The sequence below is a fragment of the Pollicipes pollicipes genome, unplaced genomic scaffold (genome assembly GCF_011947565.3).
Source record: "Pollicipes pollicipes isolate AB1234 unplaced genomic scaffold, Ppol_2.1 Scaffold_6686;HRSCAF=7923_pilon_pilon_pilon, whole genome shotgun sequence".
In the NCBI taxonomy this organism is placed as follows: Eukaryota; Metazoa; Arthropoda; class Thecostraca; order Pollicipedomorpha; family Pollicipedidae; genus Pollicipes; species Pollicipes pollicipes.
The window spans coordinates 44091443-44109209 of NW_023596921.1; the positions used below are offsets into that span (position 1 = coordinate 44091443).

At 52.9% G+C, this 17767-nt stretch overlaps 1 protein-coding gene and 1 pseudogene across 1 annotated transcript; both read right to left on the reverse strand.

Moving 5' to 3' along the window:
- Positions 1-1592: 1592 nt before the first annotated feature.
- LOC119108395 (exosome complex component RRP43) lies at positions 1593-3852 on the reverse strand. The gene is made up of 3 exons (XM_037231971.1): positions 3732-3852; positions 1791-2465; positions 1593-1724 (listed from the first exon to the last, which is right to left on the reverse strand). Exons 2-3 carry the CDS (start codon positions 2433-2435, stop codon positions 1593-1595), a joined length of 777 nt encoding a protein of 258 aa, XP_037087866.1. The 5' UTR covers positions 2436-2465; positions 3732-3852.
- Positions 3853-7976: 4124 nt separating this feature from the next.
- LOC119107728 (transmembrane protein 69-like) lies at positions 7977-13791 on the reverse strand (annotated as a pseudogene).
- Between the last annotated feature and the right edge of the window lie 3976 nt (positions 13792-17767).

Consider the following 17767-nt stretch of genomic DNA (forward strand, 5'->3'; position numbering starts at 1 on the left):
CGGCAGACCCACAGCTTAACATGATGCATCATGTTACCGTTGTTCTTCGTTGCTGATGCATTGCGGCATACGTGCGCATGGTGCAGCCATAGTATTTGCTCCCGCGACATCGCACGGATAGAAATGTGTTTCGGACGACGCCATTATCGGCGTTTGTTCTCCAGTGTCATGTCTACCAGGTCGATAAAATAACAATGCTTTTGTCGAGTCGATTGTCTGTGACGTTTATATCTTGTCTATGTTTCCGTGTCAGATGCCATCTATTGCGCGCTGGAGACCGTTCCTAACAAAATATTAAGAAAAGAAGAAAGTCAGAAATGAGTGAGAAGTTGTTTTTGAGCGTCAAGCAGATCTGTGTCGGACAGGACAGGTAGCAGACAGATAAGTCTGCAAAATGTCGTACTTGCCGTAAAACAATATTGCATGCTGTCGAGCTTATTTGTGCCTGTCCACGTCTGTCATCTAGAAGCTACTTTACGTAAATGATTGCCGAAATTTGGGCAGGGAAGTGGCCAGCAGGTGTCGTTTATGTTGTGGCAGTTCCGTTGCTACCATTCTGATTGGCTTGGTTCCATGAACATCTGCGACCGCAGGCAAGCTATGACAACCACGTAAAAATGGCGGGGAATCCGGTTGGCTGGTTGCGCAAAATGTACGGCTCCGGGCAGGACGAGCATGGCATCACGTAAGTGGCGTTCAGTGACATGTGAGAACTATCCTATTATCCTGGATAATAGGATAGACGTCTTACCTGCACCGTCTTAATGCAGCATCTTAATGCCTACGTTAGATTTTGTGGATCTGGGATGTGGACGATGTCGTTCTCGCAGTATTCACCCTCAGCGCTTGTTACTGCAGTTTTGCGAGGGGGGGGGGGGTGGCATGAAACTACGCGTGCCTGCAGCACGCGCAGTTTTATGCGATTTTTTCATGCGGTTTCTTCGTTTTCAGTGATTTGCTATCACATTGCCTCCCCTTCTGACTTCCTGCGTACGCTACAGCTTTCAACCATAAGAAAAACGGATGTGTACTAGTGAAGTGGATGCCGTCGAGTGTGAGATCCGGGTCCGAACTCCGGTTGCGCCATGGCCCCCGACGCTAATATAATATGGCCTCTACAGTCACCGCGCTCCATAAAAGGGTCCGCGACGACGTGCGACGCGCTCTTACAAAAGCGTGAACAACACTACTGTTCTCCACGTAGACTTCCTGAGTATCAGAAAGACAGGCAAATGGCATGAAAAGAGGCCATCAGTTTCGAAACAACTGCTGGGTCGTACAAAGCTTTACGGGCAATCAGACTTGTAGCGAGAGCGCACGCTTCCCCAAGAAGTCATGCAGTGCACCAGACAGCAAACAGGATGTTCGTGTATTTGTTTAGCCCTTGTTTAGCGATCAAAACAACGGAGCACACACGTTGAATAACAAAATAGTAACCTGTACTTTGCAAAACATACTGATGATGATGACTTGTGTTGCTCACGTCGGCCGGCGACCACCCGGCGCAGCAACAGGTGGTTGGCCATCTAGCGGACGAATCCACAGCCCGTTCAACAATCTCACCCGCATCATATACACGCCAGGTCCGCATGTTAGTCGACGACCCCGCCCTCCGCGGCCGCATCAGCCGACACGTCCAGCAGTTTCTTCAGCTCGAGGGTGCGTCGCTTGCTGAGCGCGATGCACTGGTCCATGGCCTGCTCGGAGAGCGCGTGTCCGCCCGCCTTGTGCAGCAGCAGCAGGTTGTCGCCGGCCCAGGCGACGGTGACGGCGGCGGCGCAGAGGGCCTCCTCCTCGCCGGCCGGGTCCAGCACCAGCGTGTCACCATCGAACAGAGCCAGCGTGGCGGCCAGCGGCAGCGGGCCGAGCGGCAGCGGCGCCCGCTCGGCGGGTGCCACGCGCAGCCGCTCGGCCGGCGCGTCCCACCAGGCGCGCGGCAGCCGCAGGTCGGCCAGCGCCGCGGACAGCGCCATCAGCGCCACGTCCAGCACGTTTCCGTCGTGACTGAGGCACACCAGGTCACAGTAGAGCACCCAGACGGCGCGACCGGGCTCGATGCACAGCCGCCGCCGGTCGAGCGCGACCGAGTTGTCGAGCAGCTGCAGCAGCTGGCTGCTGGCCGTCTGCGCCGCCTCGGCCGGCGGCCCCGGTCGGAACCGGTGGTGGCAGAGCGCCGGCAGCTCCAGGGTGGGCACCACCCAGCCGGCGTCCTGCGGCGCGTCCACGGCCGGCACGCACACCTCGGCCTTGATACCACACAGCACGGCCGTGTGACCGGCCCGGCAGTACGCCGAGCCGTCGGCTGTGCCGACGCCGCCGCGGTTCAGCACCGTTGGCCGCGCCTCATCCAGGCGCCGCCCGTCTGGCCGTTCCTGACACTCCAGGTACAGCTTGTACAAGGACTCCGGCTGGATCGCGCGCATGTCCGACGCCATTGTTGAATGCCCTGTGCTCAGGCAGTTGATCTGACAGAAGAGTACAGCTTTGTTAAGAGCAATTGCTGAGTTGTACATAGATTTAAGAAACAGAGCAAAACTTTCATCAACTGCACCTTCATACTGATGAAGCCTGCTTCTACCAATGAACAAGAGGCTGGTGTCCTATACATTCTGCTCCCTGTTTGTATCTGCCTACTCATTATTTATCCCAAAATAAACAAACCTGACCAAAAGCAACCAAAAACAATGCATTCTTTATACAAAAAACTAAACTGCAAACCTTAATGAAATTTATGGGGCTCTGCCTACATTTTGTATTTTCAGCTACCAGCATGCTTGCACATAAGTCCCAAAATCATCAGAAAGCAGTTGTAGTATATGTCATGACTTATGTCATGCACCATATACTACTTCTACATAGTACAAGACATATACACCACTCTAGCAGGTGGTATGACTAAAACCACTGGCTCAAAATTAGTCATCCACATGCTTGCAAAGTTGTCATTTACCAGCTAAAAAAGCTAGTTGATAAACTAGTTTTTGAGATCATCTATAAGGAGGTAATGAGCTATCCCAGCTGGTGAGCTTGCCTTCTTGACTGATGTCCAGGTGTATGTTTCAGCATTAAACAGGTAACCAATGCTCAGGTATATATCTTACCAGGCATCATTTGACTGCCAGATTACAGGTGGAGTTCAAATGCTCCATCATGAGAAGTTCATGTGTTGTATTAATTTAGTTGCAAACACCTTGCTTCAGTTTTGTTCTGCATCAATTTTTAAGTAGTTCTGTCCTCAACTGGACTGTACCTAATCTCTAGCTCTTTTACATTGCCCCCAACTCACCATCAGAGGAAAGGTTGAAGCAACAATTTCAGTGAGTGTTTTTTATGTCAACCTAATTTCAAACTTAATGTGTGACTGAATGCCAAAATTGACTTCAACTGTACTAAAACCTTTACACAATATACCCTGTCCAAAAGTCTCATTGATGTGTCATTTGTCTTCAACTGGATTAAATATACATTTATTGTCTTATCCATAGCACCACAACACAACTAAAACAACCCACACCTATGCCAGCTTAACCGATAGAATGCCCAGGGACAGCATTGCATTTGCAACACTTTATTTAAATTTATGGGAGCATACAGTCTAATTTATAGATTTTCGCTTAGCGAGCCTCACAAGATGTCACCTCACATCTACCAGCACTGAACATTGCCTAGGTGCGGAGCTGCCAATAATGGCCTGAGGAGGTAAAATTACTCTCCAGGTGCACATCTCTCACATTTCAGGTTTCCAAAAAACGGGTTCAAATCAAACGATTTTCTTGAAAACTGGACGATAGCTTATTCCAAGTATGCTGCTTCAGAAGACTACGCCACTCGCCCCATCAGTCCGCTCATGCACTGCCTAGAGCCTGTTACCTGCGGTTCGCCAATTACCGCCGAGGCTGTTGACAAATGCGGAGCGCCGCACGTGGCTCGTGCATACACGTGCCAGCTGATGATGACGTAATTGCCAAGCAAACTGGGTTTCTCAATGCGTTCTTGTGAATATTCAGTACGAATTCTTACAACAGGGGAGCGGTGTATAGTACCGATTCGCACTTAAGGCCGCGGCGCTTAGCACGCGTGGATATTTAGCAGCGCAGGCGGGCAACCCAAGGCCTAAACAGTGCAAACACGGTTGCGGATTGGTGAACCTCTTGAATTTTTACTTGTTCGATGGAAGTAGAAAACCTTCTCCATTTTGGGATCCCAACTCCCATTTGATGGCGATTTACTCCTAGGACGCGGCAAGGTTGGTCGGTTGCTGACTGATACGGGGTCCCCATGATTGCGGGGGCCCCGACCGATGCAAATCTCGAATCCCGGCGTCGTACCTTCTTAGGGAATGTGCCCCAGAACTCAGATGAATGCGGAGCCGACTGTGCCGAGTGTTTTTCTGGCCAAAGTGGGGCAGTGCATTGCCCAAGGGGTCTCCTTTCGGTGGAAGAGACGCTCTGACTAACATTTGAGGCATTGACGCTATCTCAACGACCCTATGATCGTTGGGTCCTTAACGTGAACCACAGCTAGCCTTTCGGGATTCCAATCGGCCCTTGATCTAAAGTCCCGAAGGCCCTTCAGACCCCTCTTTGCCTCAGTTCGTACCACTCGAACACGGCCACCAAGCCGACTCAGGGGTACTTGCCGACACAGGGCCCCTTGTTGGTTACTGTCGGCCCCCGACCGACAAGCGGCCCCACGTTATTCCAGAAACCCCGATCAATGCAGATCACGGACGCCGGGCTCATTCTTGCCCGAGAAATGAAGTCCAATCGGGGCTCCAGGGCTGCAAGGATCAGCCCTTGGGCTCAACCAGACGTTCGGTGTGGCAGTCTTTGGTGGCAATAGAAGTCCGCATTGTGCCAGGGGTTCTCGATCGGCGCAAGTTGCCCTCTGAACGACATCCGAGGTCACGGTTCTACGGACCGGCTCTTTAATGTGACCCACTTGAGGCCCAAGATCCCCTCGAGCCCTTCAACCTTCTAATCGGGTCCTTGATCCTAGGTCCCAAAAAGTCCATCGGGACCCTGTTTGGGCTCCCTCGGACATTGCTGTTGGGTCATTGGTCCCCTTTCTAACACAGGACTCCTGGTCAGGACTCCTAGGCACTGTAGGCCCTGGCCGTCTCAGGAAGCCCTTATCGGCTCAGGGGCCTCGACCAATGTAAATCACGGGCGTCCAACCACGACAAGCACGGCCTTGTCCATGCTTGGGAAGTGGGCCCTCAGGCCCTGACCGACACGGAGACAACTATTCGGTTCTGCCGATGCTTGACCGGCATAGAGACCGTCATCGGCTCAGGGGATCCCAGTCGGCGCAAACATAACGTTATCTCGTCGATGACCAGCGCCCCGCGTCGGCCGATACCAGGAGACACCAAGATACACCAACCTGTCCTGCATCGCGATGCACCTGTCAGTGCATTGCGGTTCAATGTTACGCACACTTGCTCCGCCTGCCGCACGGCATGGATGTGCGGATCCGGAAGAGTTCGTTTAGTGTTCACCGCAGAACAACTCCGGCACGGTGCACCAGGAACGGAACGATAAGGTCAATGCACCTGTTAACCATGCATTTTACTCGAAGAAACGTTAATCGAACTGAACCGGTTACTTTCTACTCTAAACACTGACACCCGCCTTGGAGTGCGCTAGACCGATCAGGCAATGCCGAAAGCACATTTCATACAGATCAAAACGCAGGGTGCAGACAATTAGAAACGCATAAGGGAATCCCCCTCTCCTGTAAAGGCCGCAGATCCCGCTCTCTGGCCCGTCCCAAGAACCTTCCCCAGAGAGGTCGCGGTGCGGACTGCCCGGAAAAGCCGAGCTCCACGGTTTACACTGGATTTGCGCTGAAATGGCACGAGCTTTTCCACTGCGCATGCGCACCACCCCGCTATAGCACCTGGAACACCTGATTCGGAGTTTCCTCATCGCTCGCCGGCCGGTGTCGGCTTCCCGTACCGGAGCGCTGACAGCCAGCCCCGCTGCCTGACGAAGAGGTCCGGACCAGCTGGGCCTTCCTGGGCCTTGGTGCCGTATGCACAGCTGGGAGCGCGCCATACTTTGTCGTGTAGCACTAATGTCGCGTTAAGTTTTTGCAGCATAAGTAATGCCGTGTATAAGTAATGGCTGTATGAGTGTTTGCAGCAGGAGTGATGACGAGGACAAGTTTGTGTGGCTACTTTTTGCCGTGTAGCACTGTTGGCAGTAAAGCAATGCATAACTTCTGAGCAGGAGTTTTTCTTGCAGCACTAATGCCGTGAAATCTTGCACTCCGGCTGCCATTCTGGGGGCCACGTATTAACCATAATATTGTTAAAGGGAGTTTCATACCCTTTTTGTACTTTTCACTTATTGTTACATCAGACGTGTACGATCTGATCGACAATGCCAGCTTCCTCAAAGTCCCTCTGGAAAGCTCAGAAGTTCGGTTTGGAACAGCCGACCCCGCGGGAGAGGTCTCATTTTTACTCCCTGCTCACCACTATGAAAGTAATTCACCTAACTTGCCCTATGTAAGTTTAAGTAATTCACCTAACCAGCGTACGTGTTCAATAATACTTGCAATGCACTAGTGCGTCGAGATATTTGTGTAATGAAGGCTATGAAACCTTGAAACAAAACTGTATAGTAAGGCTTTGATTTTTCCCCTATCAGGGGGGAAAACAAAGGAGGATTTTGGGAGGATTTCTCAACTTTGATTTCCCCCTGGTGTCTAGCACAATGGCTCTTTTCGAGGCGCACTCCGGCCTCTTTTTATTTGCATCGGGTGCACATGCCTGTTGTCAGGACTACGGTGGTCGCGAGTGCAGGGAGGAAGCGCTGTGCCGTTGCAAAGCGTTGACAGCGTATTTTGGACACGAAAATAACTAAGGCCTTATTATGTTTTCACGCCGCTGCAGTGACACTTCCCAGTGTTATCAGCAGACGTAAGTAGTCCTGAGGTTTCACAGTATGTTTCTGAAATATGTCCCGCAGGTAGAACACTCCCTTCGAAGGGCCCGACGCCACCGAGATTCGAGCCCGGGCCCATTGCGTGAGATCCTGATGGGTTCCCCAACCGGCTATTGCACCATCGAACACATCGGTCGACAACTTTTTGACTTGGAGTGGATGGAAGCGATTTATTGACCGTATCATAGGCATATCCGATACCACCTGCACTTTTGCACCCGCAGCTCCGGCTATTTAATACCAAATTTCTATTGAACGATTTAGAATCAAATTGACCCGTTTAGGAGGTGGCCCGGAAGTATGTTTCGTGTGAGCAAGCTCCTGATTTACGGCATGAACGAATTATAATTTACGTATCGGGAATCGGTGCTGGAATTTGGTAGTGAAGCTCGACAAGTAAAAGTAGAATCTCTACTTTTGTGTTACAGTCGCTGCTTAGCCAGCTGCACTTAGCTGAGCATATCACAGCTTCCATTTTCCTTGTTCCTTTTTACTGTAAAGCAGCCTTGTAGAAACCTTGTTCAAATCTGGTACAATACTGAGCTTCGATTTTCAACGTCTTCAGCCTTAAGTGCCTTGTCTTTTGGCGCCAGCAGGTTGGGAACCAAACTCACCGTTGGGGGAGGGGGGGGGGGGGGAATTGGACAAGGAGGCAGTGGCCCAACTCTAAAAAAATATCTACCCGTGGCTACGTCACTCATCCACAGAAAATCGCCCGGTTCAATGATGCATAGTGCCTATTTCCCTTCAAATGGCGCCTGTTTTCGTGTAAAATTTGAAAAACAACAAGGAACATACGGTCAATGTCTTATTCTCAAATGGCAACCAATTCGCTGTACGAGCGGGAGCCGCACGCGATGTGCGTTTGGGTGTGTGGGGGGGGGGGGGGGAATGGAGGGTAACCCAGTCAACATGAATGTCTATCGAGCATCACACGCCGCGAAGCTGCGCAACTGCATTCCGAAAGTGAGCGCGCCATGTCATCGCACCTTTCCTGCACAACCGAACGCGTCACGCTATGTTTATTCCGAAAGGCGCACACGGATGTTGCTGTGTCGACTCAGACCTCAATGCTCGCGTCGCACATTTATTCGATTCGATTCGTCCATCTATTACTGCGTGTTCTAGCTACGGCTTGCGCACAATGTCGTCGATTTTAAACTTGAACAAAAAGTTAGTTGTTCTCGAACGTAAACAAAAAGTTCAAGGCGAATAGCGGTGTTGAGCTGTAGTACAGATAGCAGATTGAAGCTCAATCCTGGCGCAAATGGCTGACATACCTGTCGTGACCTCTGGAGACACCAGGCGGAAACGTCCAAATTACGCCTGCAATAGGGCGCAAAAAAAAAACAATGCATGATAGCGATAACTCTCCAGGAGATGTGCCAGATTCACATCATCCGTTTCACCACGCCACAGCGCATGCAAGGGTCTCGTCGAAGGCCTTTGAGCCAAGACTATTCCGAAAACTGGCACGCACAGCCAATGAAAGATGCGGTACACAGCCTCTAAGCCGCTGGATCAGACGGAGCCACTGGCTCGCTTGGCTGGCTGGGCTAGCTGCGGTTATTTGGCTGAATTGGCCAGCCGAGCTGACTTGGCCAGCTGAGCTGACTCGGCCAGCCGAGTTGACTTGTCATTCCGAGCGGACTTGGCCAGCCGAGCTGACTTGGCTAGCTGAGCTGACTTGGCCAGCTGAGTCGGCTGTGCTTGCTTCGCCCGCTGGGTCAGCTGAGACTGCTTGTCTGGCTATACTGGCTGAGTTTATTTGACTGGTTGGGCCAGTTAAGCTCACTTGGCTGGCGGAGTTGACCAGGCTTACACTGCTGGCTTCGCTGGTTCAGCTGGTTGGGTGGGGTGCGCCGGCTTCTCGCAGCTGGGGCCCTGCAGGAACCACTTGCACATGAGCGCCGTCCACAGCGCGAGGATAGCGCCCAAGCTGAGGCAGAAGCGCAGCGCCTTGTACCAGGCCGGGTAGCCATACAGCGTGATGTCCCAGTAGGCAGCCACGGCCAGGCCGGAGATGAGCAGGAGGCCGCCGGCGCTGGGCGATGCCAGCAGGCCAGCCCACGCTACCAGCGACGGCTGCGACGCTCTGGCCCAGGTTGGCCCAGCTGGGCGGCTGGGGCGAGCCGTCCGGCAGCGTCAGGCCCCAGCGCACGCCGCCCAGGAACGACAAGATACAGGCGCCGTACGCCAGCTGGGCGTGCAGCAGCTCCGGATTGAAGGTGCCGGCGCGCAGCATCAGCACGGGCGCGGCGGCAAATGGCACCAGGCCGGCGACACCCAGCAGCAGCGCCGGCCGTGGCGAGGCGCTCAGCTGGCGCATGTCCTCTATGAGTGCCAGCGCACGTGGGCCCGCCGCTGCCGCGGTCGCCGTCGCGGAGGTGGCCACCGGCCGAGCCAGGCGGCCAGACAGCACGGGTGGCAGGCAGCTCAGCACGGCGGCAGGAGGCCGCCGGCCTGGCACGCCGTGCCGAGCCACAAAGCCCAAGAGCGCCGACATGGCCCTGGGCGAACCAAACACACATGTGAAACTTGAATAACTGGATACACTTGTGGAACAGAGCAGACGTGTGACGGCCCCGATGCTCTGAGGCCTGCAGAGCCCGGAGGGACCAACGCGACCCACAATCAAGGGTCAATTGGAGAGAAAGGCGCACCGGAGTCATCTTCAAGGGCTGCGGAACGTGGGGACAGACTCTCGGATGACAGTCAGAGGACCTTTTCGCCGATCAGGGCCCTTCTGAGGGACTCTATGTTGGTCATGCACCATCAGTATCACACAGTCGGCTCCGTGTCGGTATTGGCCTGAGGGCCCTGAGATATGGGCCAAGCAGCGACAAAGCCGGGGCCAGCGACTTACACTGGCAGGGGCCCCTGTATCTGTTGGGAGCCCACCGTGTTTAACATGGAGTCCCGTGTTGGCATGGGACCCCCGGGTCGACCAAGGGCAGAATTCAATGAAACCCGATGAGGAACACGGCGGCCCGCAAAAACCGACAGATCAATAGCCCGATTTGGACGGCATAAGGGCCCAAAGGGCTGGCTGTAGGTGTCATAAAGGGTCCTAGCACGTTCGGTCCGTGACCGTCAGAGGGCGTTTTTGCACCGATATAGGACCCCTGAGACAAGTCGGGCTTTTATGTCGACCAGAGGATAACCAACAACAAACAGTTGGCTCCGTGGTGGTCTAAACCCTGGGACTCACTTCCAACGCAGGGGCAAGGCCACGGTCCACGATTCACATTGTTCTGGGTCCCTCAAATAGTGATCGGGGCCCCAGTGCGGGCCAGGGGCCAACAACACGTTACAGTGGGTCATGTGTCGGCAACTGGCCCGAGGCCTTCACGGGCTTTGCCTGAGGAGCCAAAAACGGGCTCGAAGGGTCTCTCGAGACCAAATATCAAGGACTCGATTGGGATGCTGAAGGGCGTGAATGGCTGACTGTAGGTCACATTAAGAACTCCCGCCCATAGGGCCGTAATCTGAAATGTCAGAGTGCAGGATTGCACCGACTGGGGACCCCCGACATAGTTGGGTCCTCTATTTTGGCTGGAGATCAACGACACCGAACAGTCGGCTCCGTGCCAGTCTGAGCTCTGGAGGCCCCTATCCCAAGGAGGGACGAGGCCGGGCCCGCGATTCGTACTGGTCGGGGCCGCTGCAACAATGCAGGGCTCCTGTGTCCGTTAGGGGCCCACACTGCCTACCAGAGTATCATGTGCTTACAAGGAGCCTCGAGTCGGCCAGGGGAACACCTGCTGACCAAGAATGGGGAAGGGACCATAAATGGCAGAGGGCTTCTTGCGTTGATTGGGGCCGTCTGACAATGAAAGGAGATCTGATAATTTATGGTGAGAACTCACACAGAGACAGTGGAAAGGCCTTGTGTTGGCCATGGCTCCAGTACCGAACGGGCTCTCAAACTCAATACCAGCGATGGACTCGTCGGGCCGAACTGGAGACTATGCCAATCATTGGACCACCTGCGTCGATCCGGAGCCAACGCCACGGTTCTGAAGGTCTCCCGCGTCAGGAAGGGGGCCAGTTTGTCATGATGAATCCCTCTAAGGGCCTCCAGATCGACAGGGGAACCCGCCCCGTGTCGCCAGAAAGACAACTCGGGAGGCACCCCGCGCTGGGACAGAAGGGACTTTCAGTCCCTGACTGGGAACGATGATGTGTCCCTAGTGTTCTTCCCAAGGGGTCCCATTGCCCGAAAAAGTACAAGGTCTCATAAGTGTTGAAGAGAGTGGGCCAAAATGAGAAAAAAGGAAAAAACCGGAGTTCAGAAATGAAAAATGCAAACCCATGTTTGCCTGAAAGCGTTCGTTATTTAGCAGAACATTCTAGTCAAACAAGTTCGATCATAAAGTCTTGACCCTGCGTGCTCGCATCTCGGGAGCCCAAATAGTGCTGGTCGGGAGCTGCAGCTCCCCTTAAACCGAACGGCGTTGGCCACTGTAACACCAGGCGGCGGGCGCCGTGCGCGCGAGAACGACCGTCGCGAAAGAATGCTTCCGTAGGTGTTTGAGCACAAATCCGTTCCGTCAAACATTAGACTGGGGCGCACTTTACACACGATTTTGAAGTTGACCTCTGGACGGATTAACCGTTACAGCAACACGACAAAAGAGATTGTACCTTTATGCTTTCACTTCCACCAGAATTCCGTCCGCCCGGTGGCCACCGGTCAATGTTAGCCGCAGGGCCGATGACGGGCGGCCATAAAAACTGCAACACTGGACGTCGAAGGATTTGTTGCTAATGTTTGCAAGTGTGCATATTTAAAACTACGATGCAAAATTTTCTCAACAATTGCTTCTGACTGGAATATTGAACATTTGCAGGAAAGCATAATTCACTCATGTTAGTACAACTTTGTTTACCCACTTCAATCAAAAAAACTTTTGCTCACGAGACCCTCCATCTATTGTTAGAACCCAGATCGAGGTTTTTTAAGAGGTCAAGAGACTCATAAGGAGGGCATTTGAGGGTGCAGATCGTGACCTGAGGTCACTAGTTCTAAAATGGCTGATGCAATTGCATATGCTCTATCTGCTGCAACATATTTTGAGAAGATTGGCAGAGTGGTTTCCAAGCTTAATCTTGGCTGCAATATCCCAGAGTGGCCTTCACGATTTTTGAAGGTGTGGGTGGTACATTGAAGTCACCAGTTTAAGAACAGCTGGTGAGCCTTCTAAGCCTTCTGATATAGGTTCCGGACAGGTATGAGCCTTCTCGCAATGGTTCCAGACAGGTCGGTTTAGTGACTTCAGAGTTAAGACTTGGTTGCCTGGATGGTGACAAAGGAGTGTTGTCTGTATGTGTTACCAATCTGTGTAATGCTAAGTGATTGCAGAGCTTGACAGTTTCTTCCCTTTTTCCACTAGAAGTCTTTGGCAGCCAGCTTAACCTGTCTAGAACAATATGGCAGAACCAGTTTTGGCCAAATGTTGCCTACTCAGAGTATATGATCACTGAATACTTTTTACTATAACAATTCTCATTATTGCCATTTTTATGGCAATAAGTGCCTGCAACTGTCACTCTCTGCAGTCATAATTGTAGTTACCTCTTATGGCAAGGCATTTAGATGTCCCTTACATATTCCTGCTTTAAGTTAATTGATGGTCTCTGGTGTCTCATCCAGTGTTTGTTGATGAACAATTCTATATTGCAGTGCAAGGTACCAATGTAGACCATGGCACAAAACATGCTTCATAACTGAAGCTTGTACAGTTTGTTTGACATTTTTTAAAGAGTCTGTTGATTACTTTACTCAAATCACTTTACTCAAATCAGTTCCACTACAGCTGAATGATAATAGACCATATTTTCCTGGCATTCAGCCACAGGTGGCAGGATCTGAATAAGGATAAAAAGGCACCATCCCTGCCTGAATAGCCTTGAAATACTTTTTCCCCTTTCATGTCATTGGGGCCTTACAACCCACTCAGCTGCTGAGGCTTTGTGGCATCACCTGCCTCTCGCCCTGGCGGGATGGGTGGACACTGCGGGGACTTGAACCCCATACCTCTGGTTTCCCATAGTAGTGATTAGCGCAGGCACGTTAACCACCATACTACCAGCACCCACTTTTCCCCTTTCGTTAGCTAAATGCACAAGCATATTTCCTAAGGTGTGTAGCTAACAACAGGGACATATGTTCATAAAGTGAGTTGGGGAGAAACAATATGACATGACCAAAACTATCCCCAAAAATTGGATAACAAACAGCTTTCTCCCCAGCTTTGACCCTCTTCTTTCCCGAACTCAGGGGCTGGATTGAAAACTACACCTGTAGCTCAGAAACTACAGAGTTTTAGGCCTTAAGAAGGCAGGGCTGTGAACTTCACCAAATTATCCTTTAAAGGCTACTCCAGCTCAGAACTCCATACAATTATGGAACACTCCCTTTGAAGGCTTATATTCAATGTTATGTATAAATGGGTTGAAAATAAGGAATGACAAACTAAAACAGGTATTTTAAAAGCCAAAATCCCTGCCGTGTCAGCACACTGCAACTGCTGGAATACTTGAGCCCCTGCATGGCTGAAGAAGAAGAGCTTAATTGATCATTTTGGGCTATAGAAGCAAGGAATTAGGGGTTTGTCAAGGTACTTTTTGGAAGAAAATGCTCCAAAAAACATTTTCTCACAAAATAGTTTGTACACTTGGCAAGCTTTGACTTTGACCGATAATAGCACACGCCCACGCAAGCTTAACGCACCCAACAGAGCTCGGAAGACGGAACCCTCCGATCACGACTTGGGGGCCCTAAACAATGCAAACTGCAACTTACGATAATTGCAACGCATAACACCCGTTCACATCACTCAAGGTCGGCACAGGGCACGCAAATTGGCCTCTTCATAGCTGAATCTGTTGCGCCATTTCTGTCCCACTCTGCCAGGATCACGGAAAAAAGACAGCACCGAGAAAGATTCTACATGACATCACATGGTCTCAGCCAGTATTGCTACGAAAATCACGGCATCGTCGTTCGTTTTTCGTAAAAATGACGTTACTGAATGCTTAAGGTCGTCAGGCAAAAAAGGCGCGGCACGAAAAATATGCCACGATACAACAGACAACGAGGCTATTGGAGCAAAATAAACTCAACGTGAGCCAATTTGTGGCGGTGAGGACAAGTTCTGTTTGCATCGCACCTCGCCCAAGGGCTTGCACAAAAAGCGACCTGCGCTTCTTATCAAACGTTGGCATCTTTGGAACATCCAAATGACTGTTCTTGTAAACATTTTCATCCGCTGTAGTGCGGCGCTCGCGTAACCGTCCCGTAGATGACATACCGCAGGCGGCAGAAATGGTGTGCAGGCGCCGTCCTTTGTGCATGGTGCGGGTCTCGGCTGCACACGGCACCAAGGCTCGGCTGCTTCGGTGACTTCTCGCCAGATAACGGATTTGGCTGCCGGCCGCGCTGGCTCTGGAGGCCGCGCCTGGCCGCCGGGCGGTGAGGGAAGTCCGCATTAAGGTTCCAGGTGCTATGGCTGGGTGGTGCGCGCACGCAGTCAAAGCTCCCAGCAATCCGGTGCAAGCCCTATGTAAGCCGTAGGACTGGGCTGTTCGGGGCACTCCGCACCGTGGCCACCGTGTGGTAAATTCTTGGGGACCGGCCAAAGAAGGTGGAATCCTGCGGCCTTTCCGAAGCTTTCCTTCATGTGGTCACCAGATGCCTGTACTCAGAATCTGACCGGTGTAAAATGTACGTCGGATACTAGCTCATTAATGAAGGCGAATTCTAAGGCGGGTGTTTGTGTTTGGTATTGGAAAGCAACCTGTTAAAGTTGAGAACCGTTCGAACATGGCAATTGAGTTAATATGCATGTGCAGTGAGCATATCTTTCCCCTCCCGGTACTCTGCGCCGGAAGTCGCTCTGCGGTGAACGCTAAAAGAGATCTTCCGAGCCCGCATACCCATACCGTGGGGCATGCGGACCAAATGTGCGTAGAACTGAACCATGATGCATTGGTGTGGCGCTAGGTGCAACGTGTATTTCACGGTGACAGCTGGCGCGGCGTGCTGGTCAACAACGTGAGAACTTAACATAGGATGCCGCAGCATGAAAAGGGGTCGAAAGACACCGTAAATTGGTGTTCATTATTTGCGTAAAGACCATATCATACGTAACTTCATTTATGTGATGTGATGTACGAAGGCGTGTTGTGTATGTATAGCACAGCGCATGTGGTGCGGTCCAGGACGGGGTCAGCGGCCGTCGCGGAGTCAGCGCCAGCCCGTCCCCACTGAAACCTGACCCCGGGGAGGCGACGGACGGGGGGGGGGGGACGCCCGGCGCGGCGGCGCCATGCCATGTCACGCCCGGGGAGAGCGGCGAGAGAGAGCTGAGGCAGGGCGGTGCGCTGCGAAATGTCGAGCGGTGGGGACATTTCGTTCTTGTGTTGGCGAGCTAAGACGGGGAAGACAGTGGGTGGAGAGACAGCGATTGTGTGAAGAGACGTAATTGTGTGTGCAAAGACAGTGAATACGAACATTTGAACATCGAACGGTGTTTACTACGGCATGGAGAGACAAGAGCTGAGGCTGGCTAGTGGACATTTCTAACCTCCATACCTCAATTTACATGCCATTTAGCTGAGTTCGGATTCCTATCGTACGCCTGGCCGGTCCCCAAGAACTCACCCCACGGTGGCCACGGCGCGGAGTGCCCCGATTAGCCCGGCCCCACGGCTTACATAGGGCTTGCACCGGATTGATGCGAGCTTTTCCATTGCGCATGCGCACCACCCAGCTATAGCACCTGAAACACCTGATGCGGAATTCTCTCACCGCTCGGTGGCCAGCCTCGGCTTCCCGTGCCAGCGCGGCCGGCAGCCAAACCCGCCATCTTGCGAGAAGTCTCCGAAGCAGCTGAGCCTTGGTGATGGCAGCCGATGCCCGTGTCATACACACAGAGCGCCTGTATACTTTTTCTACCGCCCGCACCATGTAACCGGGGAACCGCGAGCGCCACACGGCGGCGGTGGTTTAATAATAATATCCCCTTAGCCGGGCGACCAGCATAGATCCTCTTCCTCTGGGAGCGAGAGCAGCAGGGCGCGGGGCACAACATAGCCCATTCTACAAACGCAAAATCACTCATTCAGTCGAGTGTTCGCGCCGAGTCACAGTAGCCAAGGCATTCACGCTCGGTTACAAATCACCAATGATTCACTGATCTTAAAGTTCTCACAACGCGGGGCGACAGTGCCGCGCTATCCGAAGCTGAATGAAACTAGACCGATTCATCGTGGGAACTAGTCAGCCGCGCAACGACCACTCCCCCCCCCCCCCCCCCCCCCTCCAAAGACTCTTCGTTAAAAGACATCCAGCACGCCGGACTCGGGAACTGGAGTTCGCGCCACGTTCAAGATGGGCGTGGTGTCGACTCACCTGACGCGTGCACTTGTCTGCAGTTTATGCGACCGTCCCGTGCTGCGGGTTCTGCCGCAGTCACGGGCGTCGCTTCGAGGGCCGAAACCGCGGAGTGGCATCGCTCTCGCGCTCGCATAACACCGCGCGGCGACCGGTGTGAGCTGCCCTCAGCTTGACCTCGACCGGTGTGAGCTGCCCTCAGCTTGACCCTCGACCGGTGTGAGCTGCCCTCAGCTTGACCTCGACCGGTGTGAGCTGTCCTCAGCTTGACCTTGACCGGTGTGAGCTGCCCTCGGCTTGACCTTGACCGGTGTGAGCTGCTCTCAGCTTGACCTCGACCGGTGTGAGCTGCCCTCAGCTTGACCTCGACCGGTGTGAGCTGCCCTCAGCTTGACCTCGACCGGTGTGAACTGCCCTCAGCTTGACCTCGACCGGTGTGAGCTGCTCTCAGCTTGACCTCGACCGGTGTGAGCTGCCCTCAGCTTGACCTCGACCGGTGTGAGCTGCTCTCAGCTTGACCTCGGCCGGTGTGAGCTGCTCTCAGCTTGACCTCGACCGGTGTGAGGTGCCCTCAGCTTGACCTCGTACCGGTTGGGTGCGTGGGATCTATCCGCCGCTGGCTACAGCCTCGCTCCCCACGCCCTTCCAGACTCCTCGGTCACTGCCGGAGGCCCACACTATAATTCGAGGGACTGGGTGCACTGTAATCTTTTCTTCGTTGTCGCTACCACAGCCGCACTCGTCCCGTTTTCCCAGCCTAACTAACGCGCGGCGAATTCCGGCACGCGACGAATGTCGCGCACAATGCGAACATCGCTCAGCACCGCCGATGTCGCGCTTACCGAGGGGGGCGCAATTCGACAATTTGCTTTTGCGCACTCGCGACGAACCTGCACTACTACGTGTCAGCCGCTCGAGGCATGGGAGAGGCTCAGGATGCAAGGAGCTGAAAGCTCATCATATGCCAGGACCAGTACTAACTACCGCTCTAACCGCTTTTCCACAAGATCTCTAGCTCTGTTTCCTATCCATTTCCCGCCTCCTCACTTCTGCATTCTCACTCATTCCTACAGGCTATAACTTTATCTTTACCTGTTTTCCATAGATCTGCGCCCACATGCTCATTCGTTTAGGTATCAGCCTTATTTTCTCGACACGCCCGGTCCGATAATGCGCAATTTGCAGGCACCTTATGCTCTGCCTAACTCCCGTCTTAAAATATTTGCATACATTCCTCACAACGAAATGATGCGAAGAAGAAAAATCAGGTCGGCCAGTCGACCTGTGGACTGGGCGATCAGTAGGGAGACGGGGTGGGGGGGGGGGGGCGTGGAGGGATGGGACATGGATGAATGAGTGACCGGTTCTGTACGTTCAGGAGATGGTTGAAAAACATGGAAAAGCAGAGGTGTTG